General features: G+C 34.8%; 3 protein-coding genes across 5 annotated transcripts in view; 2 read left to right on the top strand and 1 right to left on the bottom strand.

Annotated features, from left to right (window-relative positions):
* Nucleotides 1-11,097, top strand: part of LOC106104327 (glycoprotein 3-alpha-L-fucosyltransferase A) — a 19,747-nt gene extending 8,650 nt beyond the window's left edge. The window contains exons 2-9 of one of the 2 annotated variants that reach the window (XM_013284350.1): nucleotides 4,340-4,381; nucleotides 5,273-5,508; nucleotides 5,785-5,927; nucleotides 6,156-6,396; nucleotides 7,117-7,314; nucleotides 7,517-7,749; nucleotides 8,298-8,469; nucleotides 8,987-11,097. In XM_013284350.1, the coding sequence (XP_013139804.1) occupies nucleotides 5,350-5,508; nucleotides 5,785-5,927; nucleotides 6,156-6,396; nucleotides 7,117-7,314; nucleotides 7,517-7,749; nucleotides 8,298-8,469; nucleotides 8,987-9,154 (1,314 nt within the window). In that variant the 5' untranslated portion in view covers nucleotides 4,340-4,381; nucleotides 5,273-5,349 and the 3' untranslated portion in view covers nucleotides 9,155-11,097. The remainder of the gene's footprint in view (nucleotides 1-4,339; nucleotides 4,382-5,272; nucleotides 5,509-5,784; nucleotides 5,928-6,155; nucleotides 6,397-7,116; nucleotides 7,315-7,516; nucleotides 7,750-8,297; nucleotides 8,470-8,986) is intronic. The other variant, XM_013284349.1, reaches the window with a different exon arrangement.
* A 716-nt stretch (nucleotides 11,098-11,813) lies between these two features.
* Nucleotides 11,814-12,996, bottom strand: LOC106104191 (coiled-coil domain-containing protein 115). The gene is made up of 2 exons (XM_013284149.1): nucleotides 12,838-12,996; nucleotides 11,814-12,671 (listed from the first exon to the last, which is right to left on the bottom strand). The coding sequence occupies exons 1-2, from the start codon at nucleotides 12,854-12,856 to the stop codon at nucleotides 12,190-12,192; spliced, it is 501 nt and encodes a 166-aa protein (XP_013139603.1). The 5' UTR covers nucleotides 12,857-12,996; the 3' UTR covers nucleotides 11,814-12,189.
* A 289-nt stretch (nucleotides 12,997-13,285) lies between these two features.
* LOC106104190 (SAFB-like transcription modulator) lies at nucleotides 13,286-26,124 on the top strand. 2 transcript variants are annotated; one of them, XM_013284147.1, is made up of 19 exons: nucleotides 13,286-13,740; nucleotides 13,997-14,431; nucleotides 14,713-14,740; nucleotides 15,362-15,491; nucleotides 15,950-15,984; nucleotides 16,346-16,491; nucleotides 16,949-17,066; nucleotides 17,761-17,891; nucleotides 18,486-18,608; nucleotides 18,911-18,988; nucleotides 19,358-19,518; nucleotides 19,686-19,799; nucleotides 20,215-20,347; nucleotides 21,765-21,797; nucleotides 22,710-22,821; nucleotides 23,438-23,525; nucleotides 23,873-23,988; nucleotides 25,093-25,274; nucleotides 25,715-26,124. In XM_013284147.1, exons 1-18 carry the CDS (start codon nucleotides 13,621-13,623, stop codon nucleotides 25,257-25,259), a joined length of 2,268 nt encoding a protein of 755 aa, XP_013139601.1. In that variant the 5' UTR covers nucleotides 13,286-13,620; the 3' UTR covers nucleotides 25,260-25,274; nucleotides 25,715-26,124. The 2 variants fall into 2 exon arrangements, with proteins under 2 accessions (XP_013139601.1, XP_013139602.1); XM_013284148.1 differs by lacking the exon at nucleotides 21,765-21,797.
* The last annotated feature ends 387 nt before the right edge of the window (nucleotides 26,125-26,511 follow it).

Below are 26,511 nucleotides of genomic sequence, written 5' to 3'. Positions count from 1 at the left end.
TATATATATATATATATATGATGATGTGTTCCTAAATATATATATATAGGATTAAAGTTGGCATCAGGAATAAAAATGTGTCAAATCATCTCTGCTTACCCCTTATTACTACGCGCGTTAACGTTACAAAATGCAACATGATAAATGTATTATATGAGTTTTTGGTATGAATTTACCTACGTTATTGTCATGTGTCTGGTGGCCTTTTGTTAAGTCCGCTTTGTATACCATACTTATCAGCATTAAAATTAGTTCCGCACATATTTATGTGACCAATCCTTGAAACATTTCACCATAATAACCGTGGAATAAGCCATCGGTTACAGTGTAAATGCCAAGGTATGTTCACATTTAAGCTCTATGTATTACGTAAAATCATCATAATTTTTCAATTCTATAATACACAAGCTTTCGTCCGCGACTCCGTCGACATTCTGTTATCTTTAACAGCGTAATTATCGATTGTTTTATTGTCATTATTGCATACTAGTTAAGTGTAGTTATCGAATCTCTTATACGATGTTATTAGTTCTTTATTCTGATCTATCACGCTTGTGTGATTTTGCGTGATTTTCTTTTAGACACAGCCAGTGGAATTCTTTTTAAGAAAATAATTTCTCAATCATCGGAAAGGTGAAGTTTACTCCCAGGGCTGTTTAAACTCTTCTACTTCAGTATAATATCGCCTTTACGCATACGAGTATGTTACTAATCGCAATCGTAACACGTCCGAGGCTGTATATAATTATGATGACAATTGACAAGCGTTTATCACCGCCATAATGACAGAATTTAAATGATGATTGCACTATGTTACACGCAGGATAATGTATGGCCGGAGAAATTTTTATTTCGTTTCTGTAACACTAAATTTTTGTATAATCATAAAATGGAATAATTAACAAACCGAAAGGTGTAATGATAGTTTTATATTCTATTCGTTTTTATCAAACTAAACATATAACATATTTCTAATAACAATACTAACATATTTCCTGTCATTCTAAACCATGAGATAGATATTAAAGCAATGACGCGTCTGAACTGAAATGATGCGTATTCGTTTTTATACCCATATGTAAAAATTGACACTCATTTGAGACTTATCAATAAGACTTACGTTAAACGGATATGATTCATCATCATCAACGTATACGTCACCACTGATGGACTTGGGGCCTACACTAAGTTAGGGGTGACTAGGCCATAGTCAACCACATTGGCCTACTGCGGGTTGGTTGACTATAAACATGTCTTTAAATATATTTGCTAGAAGCCTCACGATGTGTTCCTAAATAACGTCTAGTAATATACTTGTGATATTCGAAAACCGAAAAAACACATTGGTACATAGATTCGAACCTAGGACCTGTAGAAAACAAGTAAAGTGATTAACCCGTGAGTCACCGACACTCCTCGGATATAATTGTCAATAGTTGTACAAAATAGCGTTATAGTTAGGGTTGCTAATTTTCAACGGGCGTAGATCGGAACTGGTAGCAAATAAAACAACGACCCTTATGATTATGACATCTCTTGGCGGACGAAAAAATAAACACAAATTATTCTGAACTGAAGTCATATCAAACCTGAATATGGTGGCAACCCTATTTATAACGCGTATGGACGCGGTGTGGATGGATTACATTTTTTATCGGGCGTCGAATGCGCCCGATCCTACTCTATATAGATAACGACAGAGTAGGTATATATGCTTAGGTACACGAATAACGAACGCATTGTTTAATGCAAACAGTATACATGAACCGTAACATTCACCGACGTAACTTTCGCATCACTATCTAGGCATATAAAGTTATTACGAAAGCTCAATAAATTCTTTCGAATAAGCTCTGTGCACACATTATAACTATGTGGGCTTAATTAGATTTTGGGAGAATCATTTATTCCAGCGCATCCATCTCAAACTCTTAGAAAACCATGATTTATTCTTATTATTGAGAGTAAGAATACATATAATATTGAATAGATATAGTTTGATCCTTATCCAGTATTAGTAACCTTCGAAACAAGAAGTTAGTATGTAGTGATTTAGCGGTAACAAGCTGGGGAATTTGCATTTTACATGCACGAGTTAGATTAACAATGTTAATGTATTCCATGTTATCTATATTATTCTAAAGATATATCATGACTTTAGTTTACGTGAATATTTATGACGTCATTTGTCTTGTACTACATTTTGTTAAACACCATTTTTTTGTTATGAAAGTTCACTGTCCTTTCCGCTCTTCCTTATTATACGTCAAAATATTCTAGGTTCCGATGGTAGTATCTTTTAACATAGATCAGAAATATATATATGATAACTATGTTCATAGCATACCTAGAACAAATGGCGGCATTAATATTATGTTTAAATACTTTCTATGACCATTTTCTGGCTGTAAAAAAAACTACCAGAATTACTTGTAAAACTAGATAAGGGAATCCAGACTAACAATAGTAACAGTGGCCTAGAAACAACGTAACAGATGATTCTCATGCCTCGGGTGCTAACATACTTCAGGAACACGAAGACTTGACCTTCTTCACCTTTGTCAACAGTGTCTTGTCACCGCATAACCTTGAACCGTCCTTGGCTATATTACAATGTATGTTGCCTTAAAATTGTCGTAAAATAACTGGATCATAGAATAAATATCATCGACCCTTTCATTCTCTTAGACAAAAATTGAGATGATAAAATGATTTAATAAAAGTTTTACATTGAGGGCTCTATCCAGTCTTTGTCAATATTGATTTAAAATAATCGTGATCTCCACATATGTTTGTATTTTATTTTCCTTATGTAGTAAGTTTTCATGGCGTTACAATTTTACTCCAGTTACTTCATGACTATGATGGTATATTATATTGTGATTGTGTAGCCGAAAAGCAAGCCATTGGCATCGCCAGCCTAATAGGTCTAGGGGAAGGTAGCAGCAGTCATAGACTAAGTAGTTATACTTTAATATGTTTTATACCTATTTTACATTATTAGATATGTACATAGGTGCGACGTGCATGAAGCAAGCAGTCTGATATTCAGAAAATGACGAAGACAATAGACATATATCAATATTATTTATCAAATTTTAAAGAGCTTTAACAAATCTAAATCACGGATAAAATAACAACCAGTTTACATTCACTCTGAATGATATAATTATTACAGTAAAGCATACATTAAAGCAATTATCGCTTGCGAGTTAAACGAATTGTGAAAAAACTGAGTACAGTTATATCGTGAGTCATTTTAACTGGGTTTCGACTGCCGTGACAATTAATAGTAACATATTGTTGTCTCTATTTTGTCATAGAGAATGAAAGAGATGACAGTTATCGCAGTCGAAACCCACATCGCGTATTTGACACAACGAAACGGTACACTGATTATCGCCCCCATGCCGACCGTAATGAACATACAAGTTCATTGAAAACACAAATAAGATAAAAATAAATCGAACGCTTTGAAACACTTTTATCTGAAGGCTGAATTCAGTTTTTTTTTTTTTACCATTTGTCTTCTATTTTCTAAAAAGTGGTGGTTAAGGAGTAGAGGATAAAAGGAAGAGATTTGTCATTTTATGTCCACAAATCAAATTTTGCTTCTTTGTCACTGCTTCTTTAGAATATCAAGAGGGAGTAAAGTACCAGGTAAATAAAATAAATAAACGTTAGAGTTTTGCACCGTATACAAAAAAAAAAAACAAATAACTCCCATACAACATATATTTACAACATTTACTTTAAAGCATTAAGTAAAACAATGCATTTCAAAATCACACTTCCGACCACTTTAAAAGTCCATTATTTAAAACGACTCTTGTAACATTTTCACGTTCTTAAAAAGTTGTATACAATGTATTTTAAAGCTCACACCTTCTTTTAAAAACGCGCATTTCTTAAAACTCGCGCACTTGTTTTGTTTTTTAGGTACAACAGTTTTCTTTAGAACATAAGCACTTTGAAAAAGGGAACCCTTTTTTTAAAATGCTTTAAAAGCATAGTAGAGCAAAAGCAGCTGCTATGGTCAGTTTCTATTGTAAACGTGAAAAGTTTATGATCATTAGTATTTATAATTTTTTTAGGAAATCATTCAAACTATTTATTCAAAATTCATCTTATCTTTTTTCAGTCGTATTAAAGTCGAAGCTAGACAAAAGAAATCAAAATAAACAGAAGTTTTAGTCACCAGTTACTGTTCGAAAAGATATTTGCTAAAAATCATATTTTAGTAGAAATCTTTTCTGACTGAGATCCATTCATTCTTGGAAAGCTTTGTTTCCACTTTTCATCAAGGCCCCGTTCACATTGACTGCTTTCTATTTCACAGATTGAAAATCTCACATAGCTCGAGCGCTGGGCGAAACAAAAGGTGAATACTTAGATGAAAATTCTCTGCCAACTTCCTTTAACCTTTGAAGTCAGCCGTATCGATTTCAAAGAGGTTATTTCTGTTAAAAAATAAAAATAATGATATTCAATATATACTCCTTTAAAGTTTGTATGGTTTTTGTCTAATTTAACTGAAAATAATCCTGTATATGTTATTTTTAACAGTGTCATAAATTTACTAGTGATGTTATACAATATTGTGAAATAGCGAACTAAACGAACTAATTACTACAGCTGTCCTTTCCGCTCACGTGAATTTTGTTGATAAAACGGTCGCGACGTCGATTCTCTTGCGTCCATAAAAAAAAATATTCTCTCTTAATTAATTAAGTAACGAAAAATCCTTTTGAACTTTAATTTAATGTCATTAAGTAAAATAGGCACGATTGCCTAGACAAAACAAAATAAGGTATTTAAGTCATAATTAGTGGAGGCAATTAAAAGTTATCGTAACTCATTAGGTGCGACTTTCCCGGTTGACACAATAGAAGAAAGCGGCTCCTGATGGAAAGTTAGATTAAGTAGAAAAAGTCAGCCCTATCTGTGATCCAATTAGAACTTAATGACGGCATCTAACTCAATGAAAAGCGCGCAATCGTAATGTCTAATGAATCTTAGGATCGCCAAATGAATAAAAAAATACCTCTTTATATTGGTTGTAATTAATATATGCACATAGTAAATGTTTAAAAAAACAAGGATCTGTATTGCATTAACGTTAAAAATAGGATCTTTTTTTGATTTGTCGCTAGGCTTTTATGGAATTTGATAAAAGAAAAACGCTAATAAGTATTAGAGTTTCAAGATACTTTTAATTAACCTCCTACTACTTATTCTTATGTTTTTGGCACTTAATGTAAACGTTCTTCAGATGTGATGGTCGCTCCAGTGGCGTGCTTATAATGGGCGGGTCGCTGCGGTGAGGCGGGGTGTGCGGGGTGCGCGGAGATGTGGGCTCGCGGGGCGCGGGCGCTGCGGCGCGGCGTGCTGCTGTTGCCGCTGGCGCTGACTGCGCTGGCGCTGCTGCTGCTGCCGCGCCCGCCGCCGCTGGCCGCGCCGTCGCGGCTGCCCTCGCCGCCACCCACCAGGGATGAACCGAGACTACAGGTAACCCCACATTCATTTAAATATTCCACTACCCGGCGACAAATGCTTTACGTCACCCTGAACGGGGTTGAGGGTCGGCACAGTATGTGCTGCTCTTCCATTCACTTCTATCAGGTCTTCCTCTTCCTTTGTAGCCATGCACATTCATTCTTAAAGACGCTCTTTACAGTTATAACTGAAAACTACTCAGCTATTACTGTTGTACTCACATTTAAAAGATATGTAACCTATATTGTATTGCTTATTATTATGCTTCCGTATTGTGTGACGTTACAGCTAACAGAACCCGTAGAGGAAGTGGAGAATGATATTGGCGCGCCATCCCCGCGTGAGTGGTTCCTGCGCGGCGGCGAGCGGCGACCGCACCGACACGACCCCAAAGCAAAAGTATTCCCAGAAGATGCACCGGGGGACGACAGGTGAAACAATTTAACTACACAATTATTGGGAGCCATAGAGGTTTACAAAAACACGAATATCTCAACTTACAAAGTGTCCATGTTTGCAAAACAGTTGGAAATATATCTAAAATTATACCTCGTGTCTTCCTTTTTTCTACAGATCTTTCAAATACGGGTTAGTGTCGCGTAACGTAATAACGTTGATATTCTATGCAGTCAAAAAATATTCTACTTTTTATACTACAGGATCTACGAGCAACTAATGTATACATTGCCAACGGACGAAGATATACCAATGAAGAGGATCTTGCTCGCAAACGGGCTAGGCACGTGGGGGGTTTCCGGCGGCCGGACGGAGTTCATCCGGAACAAGTGTCCGGTGGATCGCTGCACGCTCACCGCCGATACCAGGGAGGCGGGCACCGCTGACGCCATCTTGTTTAAAGACCATCACACTCCCTTTAATGTCAATCGTCCTACGAATCAAGTAAGTTTTACTACAGTTCCGTTTGTAGACATACGTTATGTGATCTATCCCTTGTGATAATTACGAGTATGTGACAGAGTTACAAGGTAGTCAATTTAATGTTCCCGAAGTGGGTGAAAGTGCAGTTTGGAGACATATCAAGTAGATTTATTTCCAAAGGTAGGAATCTAGTTACCTTAACCATGCCAAAAAATTGCAACTATTAAAAAGGAATTCAATTTGCAATAATTGACCGTTCAGTAATGTCTAAAAGTATTTATTAATCAAGGCACCACACTATTTGCCAACTATGATTAGATAATTAACACTCAATGTAAACCGCCACTAATTCTTGATATCTTATCACTAAGATTACTAACACCAATATTAACAAACTTTGTTTAGTCCTTCAGTTATTTTACGTTTTTATGTATTATTAATATTTTTATGATTTCCTCTATCAAGAATTTTATACCGATATTTTACTTCCGATTGGGAACAGTTGATTCTTGTTATTACTTATTTCTTGAACTTATCATCATACTTCGATATACATATTTAATATCTGCATATTTTTGAAATTTCGTCCAGTTCTACAGAAAAATTTGAAAATATTTGTGCCGTTAGGAATTATGTACGACTTTACGAAGTCTTCAACTAGTCATTTCCTATTTCTACGTTTATCTAGTCTCAATTTTACTTATACAAGCATTTGATTATAAATTCTACTTAACGTGTTAGATCTGGATCCTGTACTACTTGGAGTGTCCGTACCACACGGCGTCGCTGCGGCCGGCCGCACTCGACGTGTTCAACTGGACGGCCACGTACAGGCGCGACTCCGACATCGTGGCGCCCTACGAGCGCTGGCACTACCACGACCCGCGTATCACTGACAACCAGCTCGATAGAAACTACGCCGCTAACAAAACTAAAAAGGTAAGGACTGGAATGGACTAAAAATATTTCTATTAATATCGGGAAGCAAGTCTAACTGTGATTTTCACCACAAAATTACAGACCAGTAATTGATCTTGAACGATGAAGCTTTTCATCATCTTTCTCCTTATATTCATCATGTTTCGTAACATCGTTGTTCTGCTAGAATATAAAAAGATTGATCTTCACATATTATTTATAGGTGGCATGGTTCGTGTCTAACTGTCACGCCCGCAACCGTCGGCTGCAGTACGCGCGGCAGCTCGCCAAGCACATCTCCGTCGACATCTACGGAGCGTGCGGCTCGCGCCACTGCCCGCGCGCAGACCCCAACTGTCTGGAGATGCTGGACAACGACTACAAGTTCTATCTAGCATTCGAAAACTCTAACTGTCGAGATTATATCACTGAGAAGTTCTTCGTCAACGGATTGCAGTGAGTTATAATGTGATCATTGATATACTAAACTTAGAGACGTCGGTGGCTCAGGGTTTCAGCACTTAACTTGTGTTGCGTCTTACTGCAACACCGGCCGTACCGGCGTTTATTTATCTATTGTATCTTTCTATTATATAATAAACTGGTTAACTACAAGTCGATATCATTCAAATATACAGTCCACCATTAACAACTTGTAATCCGCAGGTCCGGGGTGCAAATCTTACGATGTACTAATGTGATTTTTTATTTTTGAATTTCATCTGTACATAATTTACCCGACGTTCAACGGTGAAGGAAAACATTGTGAAGAACTTGCACATAGCGGCGACGAAATTCAAAACATGTGTGAAATGAACCGATCCGCAGTGCGCCAGCGTGGTCGACTAAGACCTAGTTACCCTAACTTAGAGTAGGCTCTGAGCCCCTTAGTGTTGACATATAGTGAGTGAACAGAGAGGTGATGATGATGATGATCTGCGAAGAACATTACCGTTTTAATCTCTCAAATAGGATGTTAATAAAATATAACCTTTGTGTATCAGACACAACGTGCTGCCAATAGTGATGGGCGCACGTCCGGCGGAGTACGCGGCGGTGGCGCCGCACAACTCTTACATACATGTAGAGGAGTTCGCCGGCCCCGAGGAGCTCGCCGCCTACCTGCACCGCCTCGACGAAGACGACACGCTGTATAACTCATACTTCAAATGGAAGGTAAGCGAACTACCACACTAACTACCGCATTCAGACTCCTTGTGTGATAATTAGTGTATATCTAGTATGGGAAATCTACACTAAAACGTTTTCTTAGTGATTATATAAAAAATCTCAACGCGGCAATCAGAGCGTTATAAATTTTTAACGAAAATCTTACACTATTTAACTAACTAATAACTATTAAATGGCTAATTGCGCCAGTTCCTTTAATTAACCGAAAGAGCATTAATGCCATTTTCAGGTTCATTGAAAACCGGCGCTGCGGTATAAAACACAGCATGTGTCGAATGAGCACCTTTTCTTTTGAATAAATCAGTTTCTTTTTTTAATCTAATTTATTAATTTTTAATTTTCTTTAAAACATTCATAAAATCAGTACTTAAGACACACGACCAACGCCCAAAAACTTCTTGACTATTTGAATTCATTTTGATTTAACTCGTTGCGGCGCTTAATATTGGTTCTAAAATTAGTCTTCATTTGTTTGTATCTAACACTAAACTTTAAATTGCAGGGTACAGGTGAGTTCATAAACACGTACTTCTTCTGCCGCGTGTGCGCGATGGTACACGCGAACGCGCGCCGGCAGCGCAGCGCGCACTACGCGGACGTGCAGGCGTGGTGGCGCGGCGCGGCGTGCACGCGCGGCGACTGGCGCGCACCGGCCAGGGATCTCGTCTAGTGCGTACCGCTTCTACTGAGCTAAAATAAACATAGGCTAACGTCTTACACCAGGTAAGGCTAACGCAGGCAACTATAGAGCGTCAGGCTCGTAAGCTAGCAGGAAAAATGGCACAGGCAAATATACCTAGTTTAATTTGTTAATACGACAAAGTTCCAGAGATTGTGCATAGTCGGATCTAATGTACCATATAGGTCATTTATATACAAATATATAAACCATAGGTATATAATATTTGTTATTTAACAATTTGGTCAGATCTGGTTTAGAACAACACATCTAAATGCGTAACGTAACGCACAATATCTTGATTTTAGCAACACCAAAAATGCACAAGCATAATGTTTCATGACATCGTAAGACAAACTGACGAACCATTCTATAGCATATGTTCATATTGGCGTATAACATTTGAATTTTACACCAGGCTTAATTTAAAAATGTAATACGTATAAAAGACAAGGCTAAATATGTTTGGAATATTAATAATTGATTATAAAAAGGAGTATGGTGACAAAATGATTAGTTTTGTAGTATGTGGATTTAAATATATTGTTATTAGATAAACGTGCAAGTCCAAATCTAGAGCAATATACTTGAAAACTTCGTCGAAATGAGAAAAATACGAGTAAATAACCAAAGAAATATTGCATGGAATATAATGGTTTAGGAGGATTAGTAGGAAAAACGTGTCCTAGTCAAAACCATTGAACAGTAAATATCGTCAGGTTATATCGGTATATTAGATAGAATAAAAGTTATAATAGAACCATAAAATTCGATAAAAAAAACTGACCAGCCTTTATTTTTGCACCTAGGTTCAATTCAAATAATAAACATAAAGTAAAATTCAGTTATTTTATTAAAACATTGAATACAGTCATTAAACGTCCTTAGTACATGGACTGAAAAAAAGGAAAATCGTAATGTTAAAAAAAAATTAGAAATAGACTTTATCGTGAAGTATGGCCAATAATTGCTTGTAGTTGGCTTCCGTGAGATTTTGTAAGCAATTCTTGTTAATAGTGATGTGTATTTGAATAAAATAAAAAAACATTCCTTGTCGCTCAGAAATGTCATTTTCGCGTCCGTGTTCATGATGATTGTGGTTGAATAATTTATTCTTATTAGTTAATAAAATGTAATGAAAATACTGGAATTAGTTATATATTTTAATATGTAAATAAACATATTGTTGGTTGCTCTTTGATTTGTAAGGTTAAAATAATATGAAACAGACTGTAAAAGTGAACAGTGCCATTGGACATTCAAGAAAATAAAAAAAACAATACACTGTAAATTACATTTTTGTTTGTTACTTAATTTTAATAGACTACTGAGTAGTTACCTTTTTTTTATAAGTGTTGTCTGTTTTGAGTGGGTTTGTCCATTTTTTTGTAATTCATGATTATGAGTGATTTCTTTATAATACTTTAATTCATAGTATGATAGTGTGTGAGGCATTCCTTATGATTCTTGTAGTAGTTGAGCCAATTTCTCTGAACATTTTTATAAAAACGGTTTATTCCACTTGGTCTTTTTTTTTCTTGTATTATTTTTAATCGTTGTTTTCTTTGCCAAAGCTCAACATAATGTCTAGTCAAGGCTCTGTACTTCAACAATATTATTCAAGAGAATATTATTGTCAATAATAAATATCGCACAAAATAACTCTGCATTTTGTTATTAATTTATATTTGACTTCTACAAGAAGTATTTTCTTCTGTTAATTAAGTAGTTATTTTATATGTTGTGTTATTGTGGTTTTCTAACTTTGAATTATTTGTAAATATGTAGATTTATAAGCATAATTAAGTTTGTCTTTAGATAATTTTAAATTGTTCCTGTTTACCTTAATAGGTTATTGTAATGATTGTACTTAATAGCACAAAACAATATTGTCAGACGATTATTTATATTACATGTTTTATTATCATCGAACAATTCAGAGATAAAAAAAAAGTAAAAAAGATTCCTACATAAAAACTAAGAATATTTATTTAACATGAAAAAATTTTTCTTGCCATAATTTAATTCCATTCACTTATTATTTTAAAAAATATTCCATAATAATTATTTTGTATGCTATCTTTGTGTAATAGAAACAAATCTTAATGATTACTAATAATTCAAATTACTATAAACAATAGCTTTAGAAATGTAAAATGTGCAATAAAAAAGAAAAAAAAAGCATCAGAGTTCAATGAAAAATGTTCCACATCTTTAATGTTACATGTTTAACTATTTATAAACTGTTCTCCACAGATTATGATAATAAAACGAGTAGTATGACATAATTTTGCATCAATAAATAAGCTGTGATCATTTAACATGAAATTGACGAAAGAGAAAATCATTCCTTCTTGTTCTTGTAGTTAATGTAAAAATAGTTTCGCCAGGTACAACCGCGTGCCTCAAAAATTAGCGCTATCAATGTAATAATTTGTTACGAAAGTTTAAAATAAGTATTAAATATATCAAAATGATGCATACATGTTTTTGTATTGAAGCATGGTAACAAAACAATTAAAAATCATTTTGTAATTATCTCAATTGTGAATAAAATAAATTGAATCCATTCCATTTTTACGCAACATCCGCAAATATTACAAGGATTCAATGTTTTTAACATTTTGTGTAAAATCAAAATAGATGGCTGTTAAAAAAAAATGTTTTTATTAACCCTCTTCCTTCTATACCTTATACCTGGTTTACATTATGCCAGAACAGTTTGACAGTGGACAGTAGTGATCAAGCATAAATAAATGGCGTGCAAAAAAACACCCATCATTGTTGCTGTAAGATTATTTCTTCCTTATATAAAAGTGATTTTTGCACCCTCAAACTTGTTGAAAACTCATAATTTGAAACCACCCATATTATAAAATCATAGTAGTTATGTTGAAAAAAAAAATTAAAGGTTAAGTTTTAAATTTAATAAAATGCTAACAAATTGAATTACATTGTACATTGAATATTAGTATTGTGTACACTATCATATCTATCTTAACTTATCTTTTATTAATACTGAAAATTTAAAGTGTATCATTCAATAATAGTTTTTTATACTGTTTCAAAGCTTCCATATTCTTCATGTTCTCTAGTAAACGTAATTGCAAATTTATGCAGTCCACAACCACATCTATGGTTCTCCGGAAGACTTTCTTTGCCTCATGTAAGTTTTGAGGCACCAATATACCAAACCAGTGTAAGGGGTTTACTGTATTACTGTCGTTATTTTCTACAACTTGGAGTTGCTTGTTATTATCTATCACTGTTTCTTCACAAACAGTTGATGCAGAAAATTCTGGACTGTTTTCTACGGGTAATCTTGTAGTGCTAACTGAAGTTTGGCCCATTATATATCTGGACTTGGCAAGATGTATACTACCATGTTTAATGTTTGATTCCATAATAAGTTCATATTTCATTTTCTCCTCCATCAAATGTAGTTGTTGAAGTAAAGTTTTATCCAACAAATCACAAACAGTATCCATTTCCAGTTCATCAGTGATACCTAAAATTTAATTTCGTATTAATACGATGGTGACACATGATCAGTTACAGTAAAGTGTCGTGCAGTTTTCCTCTTTTATCCAAACAATATTCAGAACGAAATGAAGTCAAGGTAAATGCTCAAAGTTAAAGTAAATTTCAAGTATTCGACAATATTTTTATATTACCTTCTGCTTTTAAATTCATCGTTGTCGCAATATATGTTAATAAAAATGGGTTAATTAAGAAGGATATTTTACCAAGTTCACTCGCAATAACTGATAAATTATTAAATCTGATTAAAGCAAATATAATATGTGTTATGTCAATATCACTTGACTTTGACAATAAATCAAAGCAAGGCAAAGCAAATAACCACAGACAAATTATTAATATAAAACTAATGTTGCTAGTTCAGTCCTTGACCCATATTTAGTTGAGTTTTGAATTATAAACTTTACATAGACCTGTTACTCACTAATTATAGCACCTACAGTGATATCTACATAACATCTCAATTAACCACCAAGATAGCTGAAAAGAACTCGGAACACCGTATGAGTCGCTGTGCTGTCGTGTGACAATTTTAGGTGTGGCAGGGCGAAGGGATTTGGAGGATAGGGAGAGTGCAACGTGCCGATGACCTAGGGCCGCCAAGATATTTAAAAATACTCTTACTGAAATATAAAAGTACTGTGGTAAAATTCCACTATCGCGAATTTTTGAAAAAGTACCATAAAGAAAAGTGGAGTAAAGATTGAACGAAATGGTGATAAATCATCATTCATTTTCCGACAAAAATTAAAATTGTCTTTGTTTCTTCTTGTTTTCCGCCATTTTGGGTCATGGTGATTTTCGTGAAACGCATTGGTATCGTCTGTGAGTTTTAACGGGTTTTTAATTCTAGCATTGAAATTAATACCGAACTTCCCAAGTTATTATTAGAATTGCTCCCAAAATAACAACAAGCTATGTCGGACCGAAAAAGACTACTAGAGGAGCTAAGGGTGATAGACTTACGCGTAGAATTGGAAAAGCGTAACCTGGATAAGACCGGTATTCGTAGTGTGCTTATTCAGCGTTTAAGTGAGGTAAATAACTTGATAAAAACAATTAATGAGAATAATATTACAATAAAAACTTAGTAAACCAAATTTTAGTTTTCGATAAAAATGTTTTTCGTTGCTTGAAGTTTCTGTCTGTTAATAATTTTAACCATAGTCAATAAAATAGGAAATAATTTATTCTCCATGGACGATACTGACTTAAAGACAATTTATAATGTAAAATGCCAATGGGATGATAATAAAAGCAATAAATGTAAATTTTAATGTTGTTTTCGTGCAGCACTTGGAGCAGGAAGGACATGATCCTGCCACATACAAATTTGAGTTAACCACAGCAGATGGTAAAACGCCAGTAAAGAAAAGTAGACGCACTGAGAGTGCCAAAGAACCGGATGTAGAGGAGACTCCTGTTATAGAGGATATGATTGTGCAAGATACAGCTGGTGACGACGACGACAACGAACAAACACCTGCAATAAACCAGGATACTCAAAGCATAGAGAAAATAGAGAAATCCGAGGAAAAAATGGATGTTGACACCAGCAAAACTAATAGAAAAAGAGATATGAAGGATGACTCTGAAGCTACACAAGCAAAGAAAGCTTGCATGGACAAAGAAATTAAAACAGAAGACGATCATAAAATTGAGAACAACACAGATGCTGAAGACAGTATAAATCTAGATATTGGCGATGACGAATTATTGAATGAGGAGGTATGTTTTTATGTCTTCAAAGTGAATGTTACACTACCCCTAAAAGCTCCCAAAATCTCCAATGGGTATATGATGGAAGTAGATTAATACAATAGATAAAAAAAAAAACTTTATTTTAATAAAGTATTTGGTTTAGACAATGTTCTATTCTTTTAATTGTCACTGAGCTAACTTAGATTGTTAAGTTGACTATCTAAAAGTGTATTTCATCTTATGCTACTAAGTTAAATGCAATGTATATTCTAACACATCAAATTCATGTATTTTTCCCTTTATTTCAGACTGACAATCCTGCAAAAATCAAAAAAGGTAAGTTTTTCAATGTAATATATTAGTGCAAAATAGGTAACCATATTTTATTCAATAGTCATTACAAAAAGAAACTAAAACCAGATTAATGTAAAATCTACCACATACCTCCATACAACATTAATGTAATGAACAATTTTGTGAAGTGTCACCTGGTATAGGAGCAGAGAAACATTGAAATGAAGAAAAACAATTTCAAAGGAGAATCAGTGGTAAAACTTCAGACTCAGATGGGAATATTGACAGAAGAGGAGAAAGTTAAAGAACCCCTGAGAGCATTTGTTAAAGGAAATATCAAATGTACAATGAGAATTATTTAAAGCATTGTTAAGGTGGTTATCTCCAATTAGTTGTAACAGACACTTCTTTTCCAGTGTTCCACACAAACATATCAGTTGTTGTGGAAGCCGTGACTATCGCTCCATGTTTCCAGTAAAGGCCGTGGTCCTAATATCAAATCAAGTTTTCAGGTCAAGATTTGTTATCCTCACTGTGAAATATTTGAAGTGCAAAGTGCAAGTAGTTATAGAAGACGGAAGAACAGGGCGAGCCGCTCCCAGCGAGCGACTCGTGCTGGCTTGCTGCTCTCGCTGCCTTTGCTGACCGTCGGTACTGACTTAGATGAACCGGCGCATGAGGACGCGGCGGGGACGGCGGCCGACGAGTCGACTGCGAACAGCTCCGCGGCGGCCGCAGACACCGTGCCAGCTGAAAATCAACAACAAGTAAACACAGAAGCCCCGGCCACTAGGTTGGTGAACGTCGAATGGCCGTCGCGACGCCCGCGCGCATCTAAACTTCGATTATTATACGTTCATTTTATACTCGTCTATCACTACAAAGTTTTGCACCACCAAGAGGGATTACTACATCGGAGATCAACAATGCTGCATGGACATTTCTTCACCTCGCATCTTTCTGTATGTAAAGGCAATGAGCAAATGTGGCCATCTGAAGCTTCAATGCTGACAGCAAGATCTGACCAACATCCTGAGCAGCAGCGGGCTATCGTCTTCGTGCATCAGCCGCAGCTGTGAACATCGCGTTTCGTCGCATCAACTCCGTGGAAACACTGGTGCAAAACTTTGTAGTTGTGTGTGTTCTATAAACAAATGTCTCAAATTAAGTTTATTTGCACCTTAGTTATGTTGTTCAAGACGTTTTCTATATTATTTATACATGTTGCTAAACTTAATATTTTTTTTCCAGTAATGACAATGAAAGGAGTGAAAAGGAATCAAAAGGTACGATATGTGATGGATATTTGATTTAAAAGTAAAAAAAATATACAATTTCATTGTGAAATGCATTCTTTACTAAGTTAACAAAATAATGAGAACTATGGGTCTTACATACTAAAGTGTAGTTGCAAGATGAGTTTGTGGGATGAAATGTTGACACTGATTTTATTGAATATAAACATTCATGTTGAAGTCTTATCCGAAAAGTTTCTCCTCTCTCCTTCCTATAGTGTCAAGATTTTTTATTTTCTGTTACAATGATTTACTTAATCTATACATAATTTTAATATAAAATATCTGTACAATTTTCTCATTGTGACTTGTAATTAACTATTACCAATAAAATGTTTGTATTTATCAACAGATGACAAAGTCAAGGACAATGAGAGCGAGAAGAGCAGCAAGAAGGACGATAGCAAGGAAGGGGGGGCGCGCAACCTGTGGGTCAGCGGACTGTCGGGCGACACGCGTGCTAAGGACTTGAAGCAGCTTTGTAGCAAACATGGCAAGGTGAGTAACAAGCATTTTTCGAACACAATTAGACAATTGTAAAGGAAATGTTAGATTTTTTGTTACTAATCAAATACCAAATGTATGAAGTGAAATACCTTTTGCATCGTAATTTATCACTTCACTTGTTTTCGCCTGGGACTTCGCCCGCGTGCTATTAAAAAAAAAAAACAAAATAAGTAGCCTATGGGTTGTTCCAGACTTTGCTCTACATCTATGCCAAATTTCATCAAGATCTGTCCAGCTGTTTAGGCCACAAACTCTAACATCCATTCGTTCATCTGAATTTTGGCATTTATGTATAATTCTAGTAAGATTATCCACTAAAAAAACTAAGGTCATATTTCTTATATTTTTTTTTATTATGGTGCTATATACTAAATACAAATTTTGGTTTGTATAAATTTGAATAATATTGAATTCTCTTTTATTTAATTTATGTCATTTTAATTTCAAGGTAATTGGAGCGAAAGTGGTTACAAATGCCCGCACTCCTGGTTCCCGCTGCTATGGCTATGTGACAATGGCCAGTGCTCAAGATGCTGAAAATTGCATTAAAAACCTCCACAGAACTGGTAAATATATTGTTACTTGTAGTCATTACTACTTAAAAATACTGAAATTACGTATTTTACATGTTTAACCTTGTTTATTTAAACAAATGTTATAACGAGGAATAATTTGTATTTTTATATGTACTGGAATATCTCAAAAACTGGAGTCATTTCATAAATTCTTTCGCATTTAAGATGCTACATTATCACTGAGTGATATTGGCTATATTTATCCATAGGAAATTTCTGATTTCGCTTAGACGAAGACGGGAGCAATAGCTAGTGTTAAATCTTACTAATATTATAAATGCGAAAGTTTAGCTGGATGGATGGATGTTTGTTAGAGTTTGTAGCCTAAACGGCTAAACGGATCTCTATGAAATTTGGCACCGATGTAAAAGATAGTCTGGAAGAACACATAGATTATTTACACTTTTTATTCCACGCGGACGGAGTCGCGAGTAGAGCTAGTAAATAAATAAAATAAATCTTGTTCATTTTATTTACTATATTAGGACATTGTAAGTTTGATAAAGGTATATAATCTGTTGGCATTAAGGGCTGGAAAGAAAAAGCTCAAGATAGGCCCGTAAGGAGGAATTTACTGGACCAGGCCCAGGCCCACCCGCAACTGTAGTGCCTCTGATGTTGATGATGATATAAAAAGTTAATATGTAAATATAAAATGTTAATATAATATAAAATGAACTTGCAGAGCTGCATGGACGCATGATATCAGTGGAGAAGGCCAAGTCGGAGTCTGAGTCCGCATCTCGGCGGCAGACCGCGCCGCGCACTGAGCGCAGACCCAGCAAGGACCGCAAGGACGATAATAAGGAAAAAGAGGTAATCTATATTACTTCTGTACTAATATGATACAGCGTTAATACTACTTTGTGACATAGGATGTTGGCAATTAATGCATATTAAAAATAAATCTTCTATACTAATATAATAAACACACAATACTTTGTGGCGTAAGATGTGAGCAATCACAGCATATTTTTTAATAATTCCTTCTTTAATAAAAAGCACTATATTTACGTCGCTTAGGCTATATGTTTTCACGCTATTAAACTTAGGGGGTAAATAAATTGGATAAAAACCCTTATGTAGGATAGGGACCTTAAGCCACAAGCTACCAACATCAAAGGAAGCAAGATTGCTATGGTTTGTCAACATATTATATCATTTTGACATTTGCAATTGATAATTTGACAAATGCAAACATTAAATAAAAATTTCATAATTTCACGTGGATGAAGCCACATGCTAACAGCTAGTTCTTTAATAAAAAGTCCAAGTCTGCATTTGTTCCTGATTATCAAAATGGCTGGATTTTTGATGGGACTTTCAATAGAAGGTAGCTGATATCCGGGAGTGACTTAGGGTAATTCTGTGCAAAATAACAATTATTTAAATACTTTATCCGTCTTTTAGGAGAATAAAGAAGGTGGTGAGAAGTCTGGAGATCCGAAGACTACAAAAGAAGGCGATGTGTCCGGCGCGGAGAGTAATAGATCCACTTCTCGTACCAGGGAGAAATCGCACAGATCTGACAAGGTAAACACACTTTATTGTTGACTAACTTTCCCGTACGGCTTTATTTCCATGTTTAAAAACGTTATTTTTTTATTTACGTTCAATAAAGCTTTGTTTTGCTAATCAACATTCAAATTCTTTTAACAATGAATGAAATTGGCTAACAATTACTGTTACCATAGCAATCTTGCGTTTTTGCCGCTATTGTCGTTTTTGTACCTTTTCGGATTTTTGCATGGATAGATTGAATTTCTTCAGCATTATTACTTACAATACAAAACATTTCTAATATTAATATGAAAAAAATATTACGTTGGTCCAAGGATCGTGCCCGGCGCAGTACTCGCAGCCGCGAGCGCAGGCGGTCGCCTAGAGAAGTACTCTCGTTTTCTAAGATTTGGGTAAGCTACCGTCTTAAATATACATTTGATAAATACTTTTTAATTTCCATTTATATAAAACTTTTTAATACGCTTTGAAATACAAAAAACGAAATTTAAAATAAAGACTAATTGCTATATTCCATTGTCATTGTATAGAATTTTAGGGCGCGCGCACACCTTTGACTAAATTATCGAACACGCGCACGTTGCGCACACTACTCGATTTTTAGTTGTGCAATAAACAGTTGAATTGGCTGCGAAACAATCGACAATCACACAACAGTCGTGCGATTGTTTATTCAAAATTGTGCACCTCCTTTACATCTACACTGAAATCCCTTAGCCAGTAAACTAGTTTCCAGTGGTAAAAGAAATGTTTTGCAACAGAAAGAGCGAGATGTAGCGCGTGCGAGGGAGAGGTCGCGCGCCGCTCGCGAGGAGGAGCGCAGGCGGCGCGCTGCGGAGGAGGCCATGCGGGAGAGAGAGAGGCGGCAGCGCCAGGAGAAGCACCGCCTCGCTATCGAGAGGGAAAAGCTACGCTCGGAGAGGTAATATTTCCCCCCCCCTTTAACCCCATATGTGTGATGTGATCAAACATTAAGCTGTAATTAAAATCATCACCATCATCACCCCACTGAGATGCTTGGAGACTATTTTAGGAAAGCGGAAATCAAAGCCATGAACAGCAGAAAAATCGTATTTTTTTTTCTTTCAGAGAGAAGATCGAACGAGAAAAGAATGAACTGTTGCGTTTAGAACGAGAAAGACATAGATTGGAGCGTGAGAAGTTAGAACTGGAGAGATTGGAGCTGAAGAGAGCACAACTGAGGTTGGTACATTTATTGTGTCCATACAGTATATTATACTATTTTGTTAGTAATATAAAAAACTCGAATTTCTAAAATCTGACTAATTCGAAGTTAGTTAAATACAATGGCATCTTGGAATTCTCATTCCGGTATCATTGAATACTTCACTTCTCAAATATCTTGTGAAATCGAATTTTTTTTGCAGTTTTCTTGACACTCAAAATATCTAAATTCTTTTTAATTTTTGACTTACAGTAATCGAATACATTCAAGGATTTGTAATATTGTATTCAATTCCCATAAAAACTACTGGGTCGATTTTAAATATTCTTTCACCTTTAGAAAGTTTTATTATCTATGAATAACGTAGGCTATTTTTTTTATTTCACGCGAGAAAAACTTAATCTTGTATGAAAAGGAATGCCTAATGCTTAGGTTAGAGGAGGAGCGTCGCAAGCGCGGCTACGAGGGCGCCGCGTACCGCAAGCCGGCCGCCAGCCCGCCGCCAGACACCGCCTACGAGCGCGAGAGGGACACACGACACAAGCGGCCGCCGCCACCGCCAATGGTAAACCACCTCTCACACAAACACACACACTATACACATGACGGGTGTTTCCCGATGGACTAAATGGTGCACCGATCGATCGCCCAATGGGATTTTATTCCACTGTGCCATTCAAAACCGTACAATCTCGATCCAGTGAGAAATATTGTTGGTGCCAGAGGCCTAATTTTAGTCCCTTTCCCTTTCCACCTTTTGCTTAAGAGGAAAGGATGGGAAGGAAAAGTGTATATGACAGTGGAGGAGATGCATAGGAAGGGGAAATGTCTTCTTGTTGCCTAATTGACGGAGGAGACCCACTCCTCTGTCAATTAGGCAACGCATCTGCAATTGCGGATGTTTATGGGCAGCGATCGCTTTCCATTTAGGTAGATACAGGTGACCGCTTCCTCGTTTGCTCGTAATATATTTTTTTATTTAATATCTTATATTAAATAAAAAAATATATGTATTTCACAATAGTTCGATCGATCGGTGCGCCAACTGGCCCATCAGAAAACACCCCACACGTCATTCCTGTGGGCCTACTGTAGTCTAGTTTCTATAGTCACACATGTAACTCTAGAATCGCACTATGATTGGAATTTAATTGAATACTCGAGGTGATTAGTAAATGTTAATGTTGATTAGCAAATACCACTTACAGTACTATACAGCGACAGTATTGTGAACTATTTTAGGTAGTAGATTATTTTAGCTATTACATTACTCAGTACTCGACTAAATTACCTTAAAATATAAATGTTTATAGAAGTTACTCTTACATTTTAAGCAAATAAATAAGTTATTATAATGAAAATACTCAACTTCAAATTCAGTATTAACTTCTGACGTTTATGACGTTACATATGAAATTGTATGTAAATTCACATGGTCCATAGCAATACTTAACATACTTAACATTCTTTCATAAATAAGCAATAACTTAAACATTCTTAATTTGTAACTTGATCACTCATGTAACAGTTATTCTACACACATGCTTTAGTCAGCGTGTAAGAATCCATTTCATATCATTCAATCACATCCACTGACTGACCTATATAAATGGACAGGTAATTGCTTGGACAGCTCTTACTTTGTTACAATTTGATAGCGGCCTGTTGATGTTTTAATAGTATAGTTCTATCTCTATTTTAAGTTCAAATCTTCACAGTGATCAACTACGACGCCGATTACAAAAATCAAATAGACTCAAAATATGTCTTGTAGCCTGTCCATTTATGTAGGTCGGTGCCAACATCTATATAGTGTACTATAAAGTATTTACATCACATTTTTAGTAGTATTTGAGACATTCATTAACAAAATTTCACATAACTTTCATGTATTAAATAGATAGTCTGTTACTTTATTAGATGTCATGTAATACGATACATAATCTGTGTAAAAGCTGACATTTGTCATTTTTCCCGCGCAGAACAACATCCCTCGCTCCAATAAACCTAAGCATGTAAGCATCAGTTCGGAAACTCAAATTACCATTTAATAAGTACTTAAAATTGGCAAGTATACTCTTTATTTACTTTTAAAACGAGCTTTTGAATTCCATATTTTTTTTCTTATGTTGCCAGAATTGTTAAATTAAACAAATGTATTTAAAAAAACAATTTTAGGGTTATCTGATGAGTGAAATATAGCAAATGGCAATAAAATAGCATCAATGTATTAAAATCTGTTTTTGTTAAAATACTTTAAAGTCATTTAATGACCACTAAGTAACGATGGTTTCAAACATTTTGGACTGGAGCAAAAGACTTAGATCTGCCAGAATTGAAATGCCCCATTTATAGAAATTTACACTAAGGGATTACTAAAGTGGTTATTAAAGGACTGGTTTTAATATTATAGTTTGTCTAAATAAGATAGATTAGTCTGATAAAAGAAGGGTATCACACACGTAGACACGTATCGTAGTGACGAAACACTCATTGCGAACAATTCTGAACTATCAATACTTAGTTTAAATAAAATTTATCCGACTTAACTAAAATCATTATTTTTTTAATAACTGATTTAGAGGACAATTCTAGTATTGTTTATAGTGTAGAGAATTTAACGATGATAATATTAGCGAAATCCAATTCGATTACGTACAGCTGTAGTAGTAATAAATATTTACCTATATACTCTTATTATTTGTAATGGTTTTACAGGTCACTATTAATTTGAGAAAACAGTTTTTTCTTTATTCATTTGTTATAAGTATGAAATCTATCGATTCCAATTTCAATAAGAATAAAAATCGAAAAGATTCATGTCTGACTTTATACAAACCATCCCTACTAAATTGTCAAACTAATCAATGTTATTTAGACAAAGTATAGGGGTTATTTGTATGTGTGTGTATATATGTTGTGTGCAGTTCGAGGCGCCGCCGCCGCCGCGCTTCGAGTTAGCGCCGGCGTACGAGCGCGCGCCGGACAAACGCGACCGCGACAGAGACTATAAACGCGACTACACGAGACACGTCTCCTGTGAGCAGACTATTTTTTTATTACTAACTTTTACAGCGGGCGCACATCTTTGACTAAACTATCGCACAACGTTGTGCGATTGTCGATTGTTTCGCAGCAAATTCAGTTTAGTTGCACACCTCGATGTAAGCTCATAGGTATCAAAGCGCGACTAAACAGTTGTGAGATAGTTTAGTCAAAGACGCGCTCTTACTCAGTCGGATATTGAAACATTTGATGTTACCAAAACATGTATACTTTTAATGATAAGGCCACGCTTAACTAATACTTTACAATAGCGAATAAAGCCTCTATTTAATAAAAGTTACTTTTAAAAAATACGAAATGATCTTATTTATAATGTTATACAGTTTTTTTTGAGTCGTTATTTATTTCTATTAGAAAAAAATATAAAAACAATGAAAAATTTCATAAGAATGTAAAGCTAATTTTATGAAAATTCAGCATGATTTGCTTTTGTAAAATATCACCTTTTTGTAATATCATATTTTTGTATCTGTCCGATTGTAAACTGCACTTAAGAATGCAAAAGTTTAAGATTGTTTAAATTTTATTTCAACAGTATATATTTAAAGTGTTATCTATTTTGTGATTGTTCATTTATTTTCTCCAACAGCTAGTAATATGAAATACCCGAGCAATGGCAGCGCTAATGATGACTCCAGGCAGCCAATGCCTCCCGGCACTAGGCCTAAAGAGCCAAGGTGAGCAAAGTTTTTATTATAAACCATTACAAAATGCAGTTAAGATGTATATTAATATTTTGAGTAATTGTTTATTTATGTAGAAGATAAATGTATTGCGTTATTTTGACTTTTTCTTTAAAAATTTGCCTTTTCTTGTGTGATCTGTACAAATATTATAAAGAGGAAAGATTTGTATATTTGTATGTATTTGATTTACCCAAAAACTATTGAGTCTATTTTAAAAAATTTTCACCATTAAAAAGGTAATTTATTTGTGAGTAACATAGGCTATATTTGATTATTACTAATGTTTAGGAAGTATTAATATACAGCGTATTTCTGGTTATTTATATATTTTATATCAGCCGGTCGTACGAGTCGCGCGAGAGCCGGTCGTACCGGCCGTCGCCGCCCGGCAAGCCCGAGCCCCGCAGCTGGAGCACCTCCAGCCGCTACCCCGACACCGCGCCGCCACCCAAAGGTACCCCTACCTCTACCTACATACTGATTATTTATTTTTCTCTAATATTTCTTAAGCTTAAAACATCTGGGAAACACACAATCATTAGAATTGTCTATGGACTCTTTATTTTCATTTCTGACTTGGGGCCTGTCCCACAATTCTTGTAAATTGTTTGATAACAATCCAACATGATACAATATGTGATGGAAATATCGGATTTTGGTACTCTATGACAGCGACGTCACTATTAAGCTATCTGAGCCTCTATCAGCCAGTGATGGGACAGGCCCTAAGCTTTTTTTTTTAATTCTACGGTGACGGTGTCGCAGGTGAAAAGCTGGTATTTGTTAAAGGTAAAATATTTGAGAAACAAATTTATTAGAATTCATTATTACATTAATTGCATATCTAACTAAGCCTTTTTAGTACTTTTTTCAATTACCCATTAAACTGTATGTTGTAAACTCCACAAGAATCTCTTTTGAGAAAAACATTGTTGATAAGATAATAGCTGATAATTTTAATAATATTTGCAAATCGCCTAATCTTATTGTGTCAGTTAAAAAATAAGATATGTTCTTTTATCTTATTTCATGATGATGTAGCATTTATTTACATCACATTATTATATTTGAATGATGATCTCATTTTTGTCTAGACTGCTTTTCTTAATGCTTAATCAGTTTCAAATTCATATTACATTTTATAGTACACTCGATTATCCAAGTTGTTTATCTATTCGTCCTCACTAAGTCGCGGGGAAAAGTAATTTTCAATCAAATTTTTTGTCTCTCTGTGAAGTGAAATCGGATATGAGGGGTATAAAAGCAAATACTCATTAAGATTTTCATTTTTTAAACTAGGCATGTTATATTATTATATCTACACTAATATTATAAAGAGGAAAGATTTGTATTTTTGTTTTTGAAGTAACTCAAAAATAACTTGGCCGATTTAAAAAATTCTTTTACCGTTGGAATGGTAATTTATCTGTGAGTAACATATGCTATATTTTTATTACTAATTTAACGTGGACAAGTATAAGTTAGTTTACTATAATTTGGTGTGCCTTTTATACCGCCAATATAGAGATATTGTTAAATAATAATATTGTTGTTATAGGCAGCAGCGGCGGCGGCAGCGGCTCCGGCGAGCAGTGGTCGAGCGATGCGCGGTACGGCGGCGCGTACGAGGCGCGCTACCCCGCCACCTACCAGCCGCCGCCGCCCGGCGCTGCCTACCCCGACCGCTACGCGCCGCCCGCCAGGGACTTCGCACGCAAGTACTAGAAGCACTACACACAGGTTTGTTTATAATCTACACATTTTTTATAAGGTGGAAAACGAGCAAACTGTCTTCGCATGTGTCGTCTATCTATAATTGACACAATGTTACGATGTTTCTCTTTTTATCCAACATTGCCTTATAAGAAATATAAGTAATAAATTTCATATGAGTCGCTACCCAGGTGTAGCAGAGTATAAATTTAATTATGTTAACTAAAAGGTGAATCTTTTTTTACCTGACTAACTTAGGGCAGAGTTTGTGTACGTAAGTTTCATTGTTACCTCCTGTAGCCTAAGCTGATTTTGGAGGGAAGTGCCTTTGATTTATATTCTGCCCCAGAGTGTCATAGTCGGATTATTTTATTGAACAAATAGTAATTTTACAATAACACTAAATAATAACATAAAACATATTAAAATTGTGTTTAAAAGGTATAACGGTAGTTCTATTATTACAGGCCACACAGCATTCAAAGGAATGTAGTTTGGAGAGACAAATGCACAGAGGACTTCACATATGCTGGGACCTGCAAACTATTATTATTATAGTTTAAATATTCCATTTTATTTTAACCTTTTATTCATATATGACAAACATACCTTTTTCCCATAAATACCCAATATTAGCTTAGTTTTATTTTTCTTGCGAAATATTAGGACCATTGTATGGAAGAAATGTATAAATAGAGAAATTTGTTTAACATTAAAACTATGTTATAAGCGAGTGTTTACAAGGATAAACTTCGTATATTTCTTATATGTTAAGTTTTTAGCATAGTGAATGCAAGTTAAGTGACAAAAAATGGATCTTGTAATATATAGCATTTTATATTTTAAAATTGGCAAAGAATAAACGTAATTTGAAATATATTTTTGTTTTATTACGAAAAAAACAACACATTTAACAATTATTTTATTAGGTTTTTATCATATGTTGAATATAACCAAATTTATTTCAAAATGGTAATGTACTTAAACATAGCGTAAAAGCGACCTTTTTATTACAATTTTCAATATTCAACAACAGAACTGTAGATTAGTATGAATAACATGCTATGTTCAGTTAATTATTCAATTTAAAGTGATTTTTATGAAATTAGAATTCATACTTGATGTAATAGTATATCCAAAAACAAGTGCACATATAAACACAAAAAATATTCAAGTAAAATTTAATTTATTAAGTAAAAACTATAGAAAACCCTATAATGAAATTTGATTTCATTCTAACTACTGTAATTTTAGTCAAGATAAA

The sequence above is a fragment of the Papilio polytes genome, unplaced genomic scaffold (genome assembly GCF_000836215.1).
Source record: "Papilio polytes unplaced genomic scaffold, Ppol_1.0 DF823691.1, whole genome shotgun sequence".
Taxonomy (NCBI): Eukaryota; Metazoa; Arthropoda; class Insecta; order Lepidoptera; family Papilionidae; genus Papilio; species Papilio polytes.
The sequence above is the reverse complement of the archived record's forward strand: the minus strand, read 5'-3'. Positions and strand labels throughout refer to the sequence as shown.

Excerpts from the sequence above, each read along its gene's own strand:
- LOC106104190 (XM_013284147.1), top strand. The coding sequence starts at position 13,621 with ATGTCGGACCGAAAAAGACTACTAGAGGAGCTAAGGGTGATAGACTTA. Across the intron at positions 19,519-19,685 it reads GAAAAGCTACGCTCGGAGAG|AGAGAAGATCGAACGAGAAA; the intron begins GTAATATTTCCC and ends TTTTTCTTTCAG. Across the intron at positions 19,800-20,214 it reads CTGAAGAGAGCACAACTGAG|GTTAGAGGAGGAGCGTCGCA; the intron begins GTTGGTACATTT and ends CCTAATGCTTAG.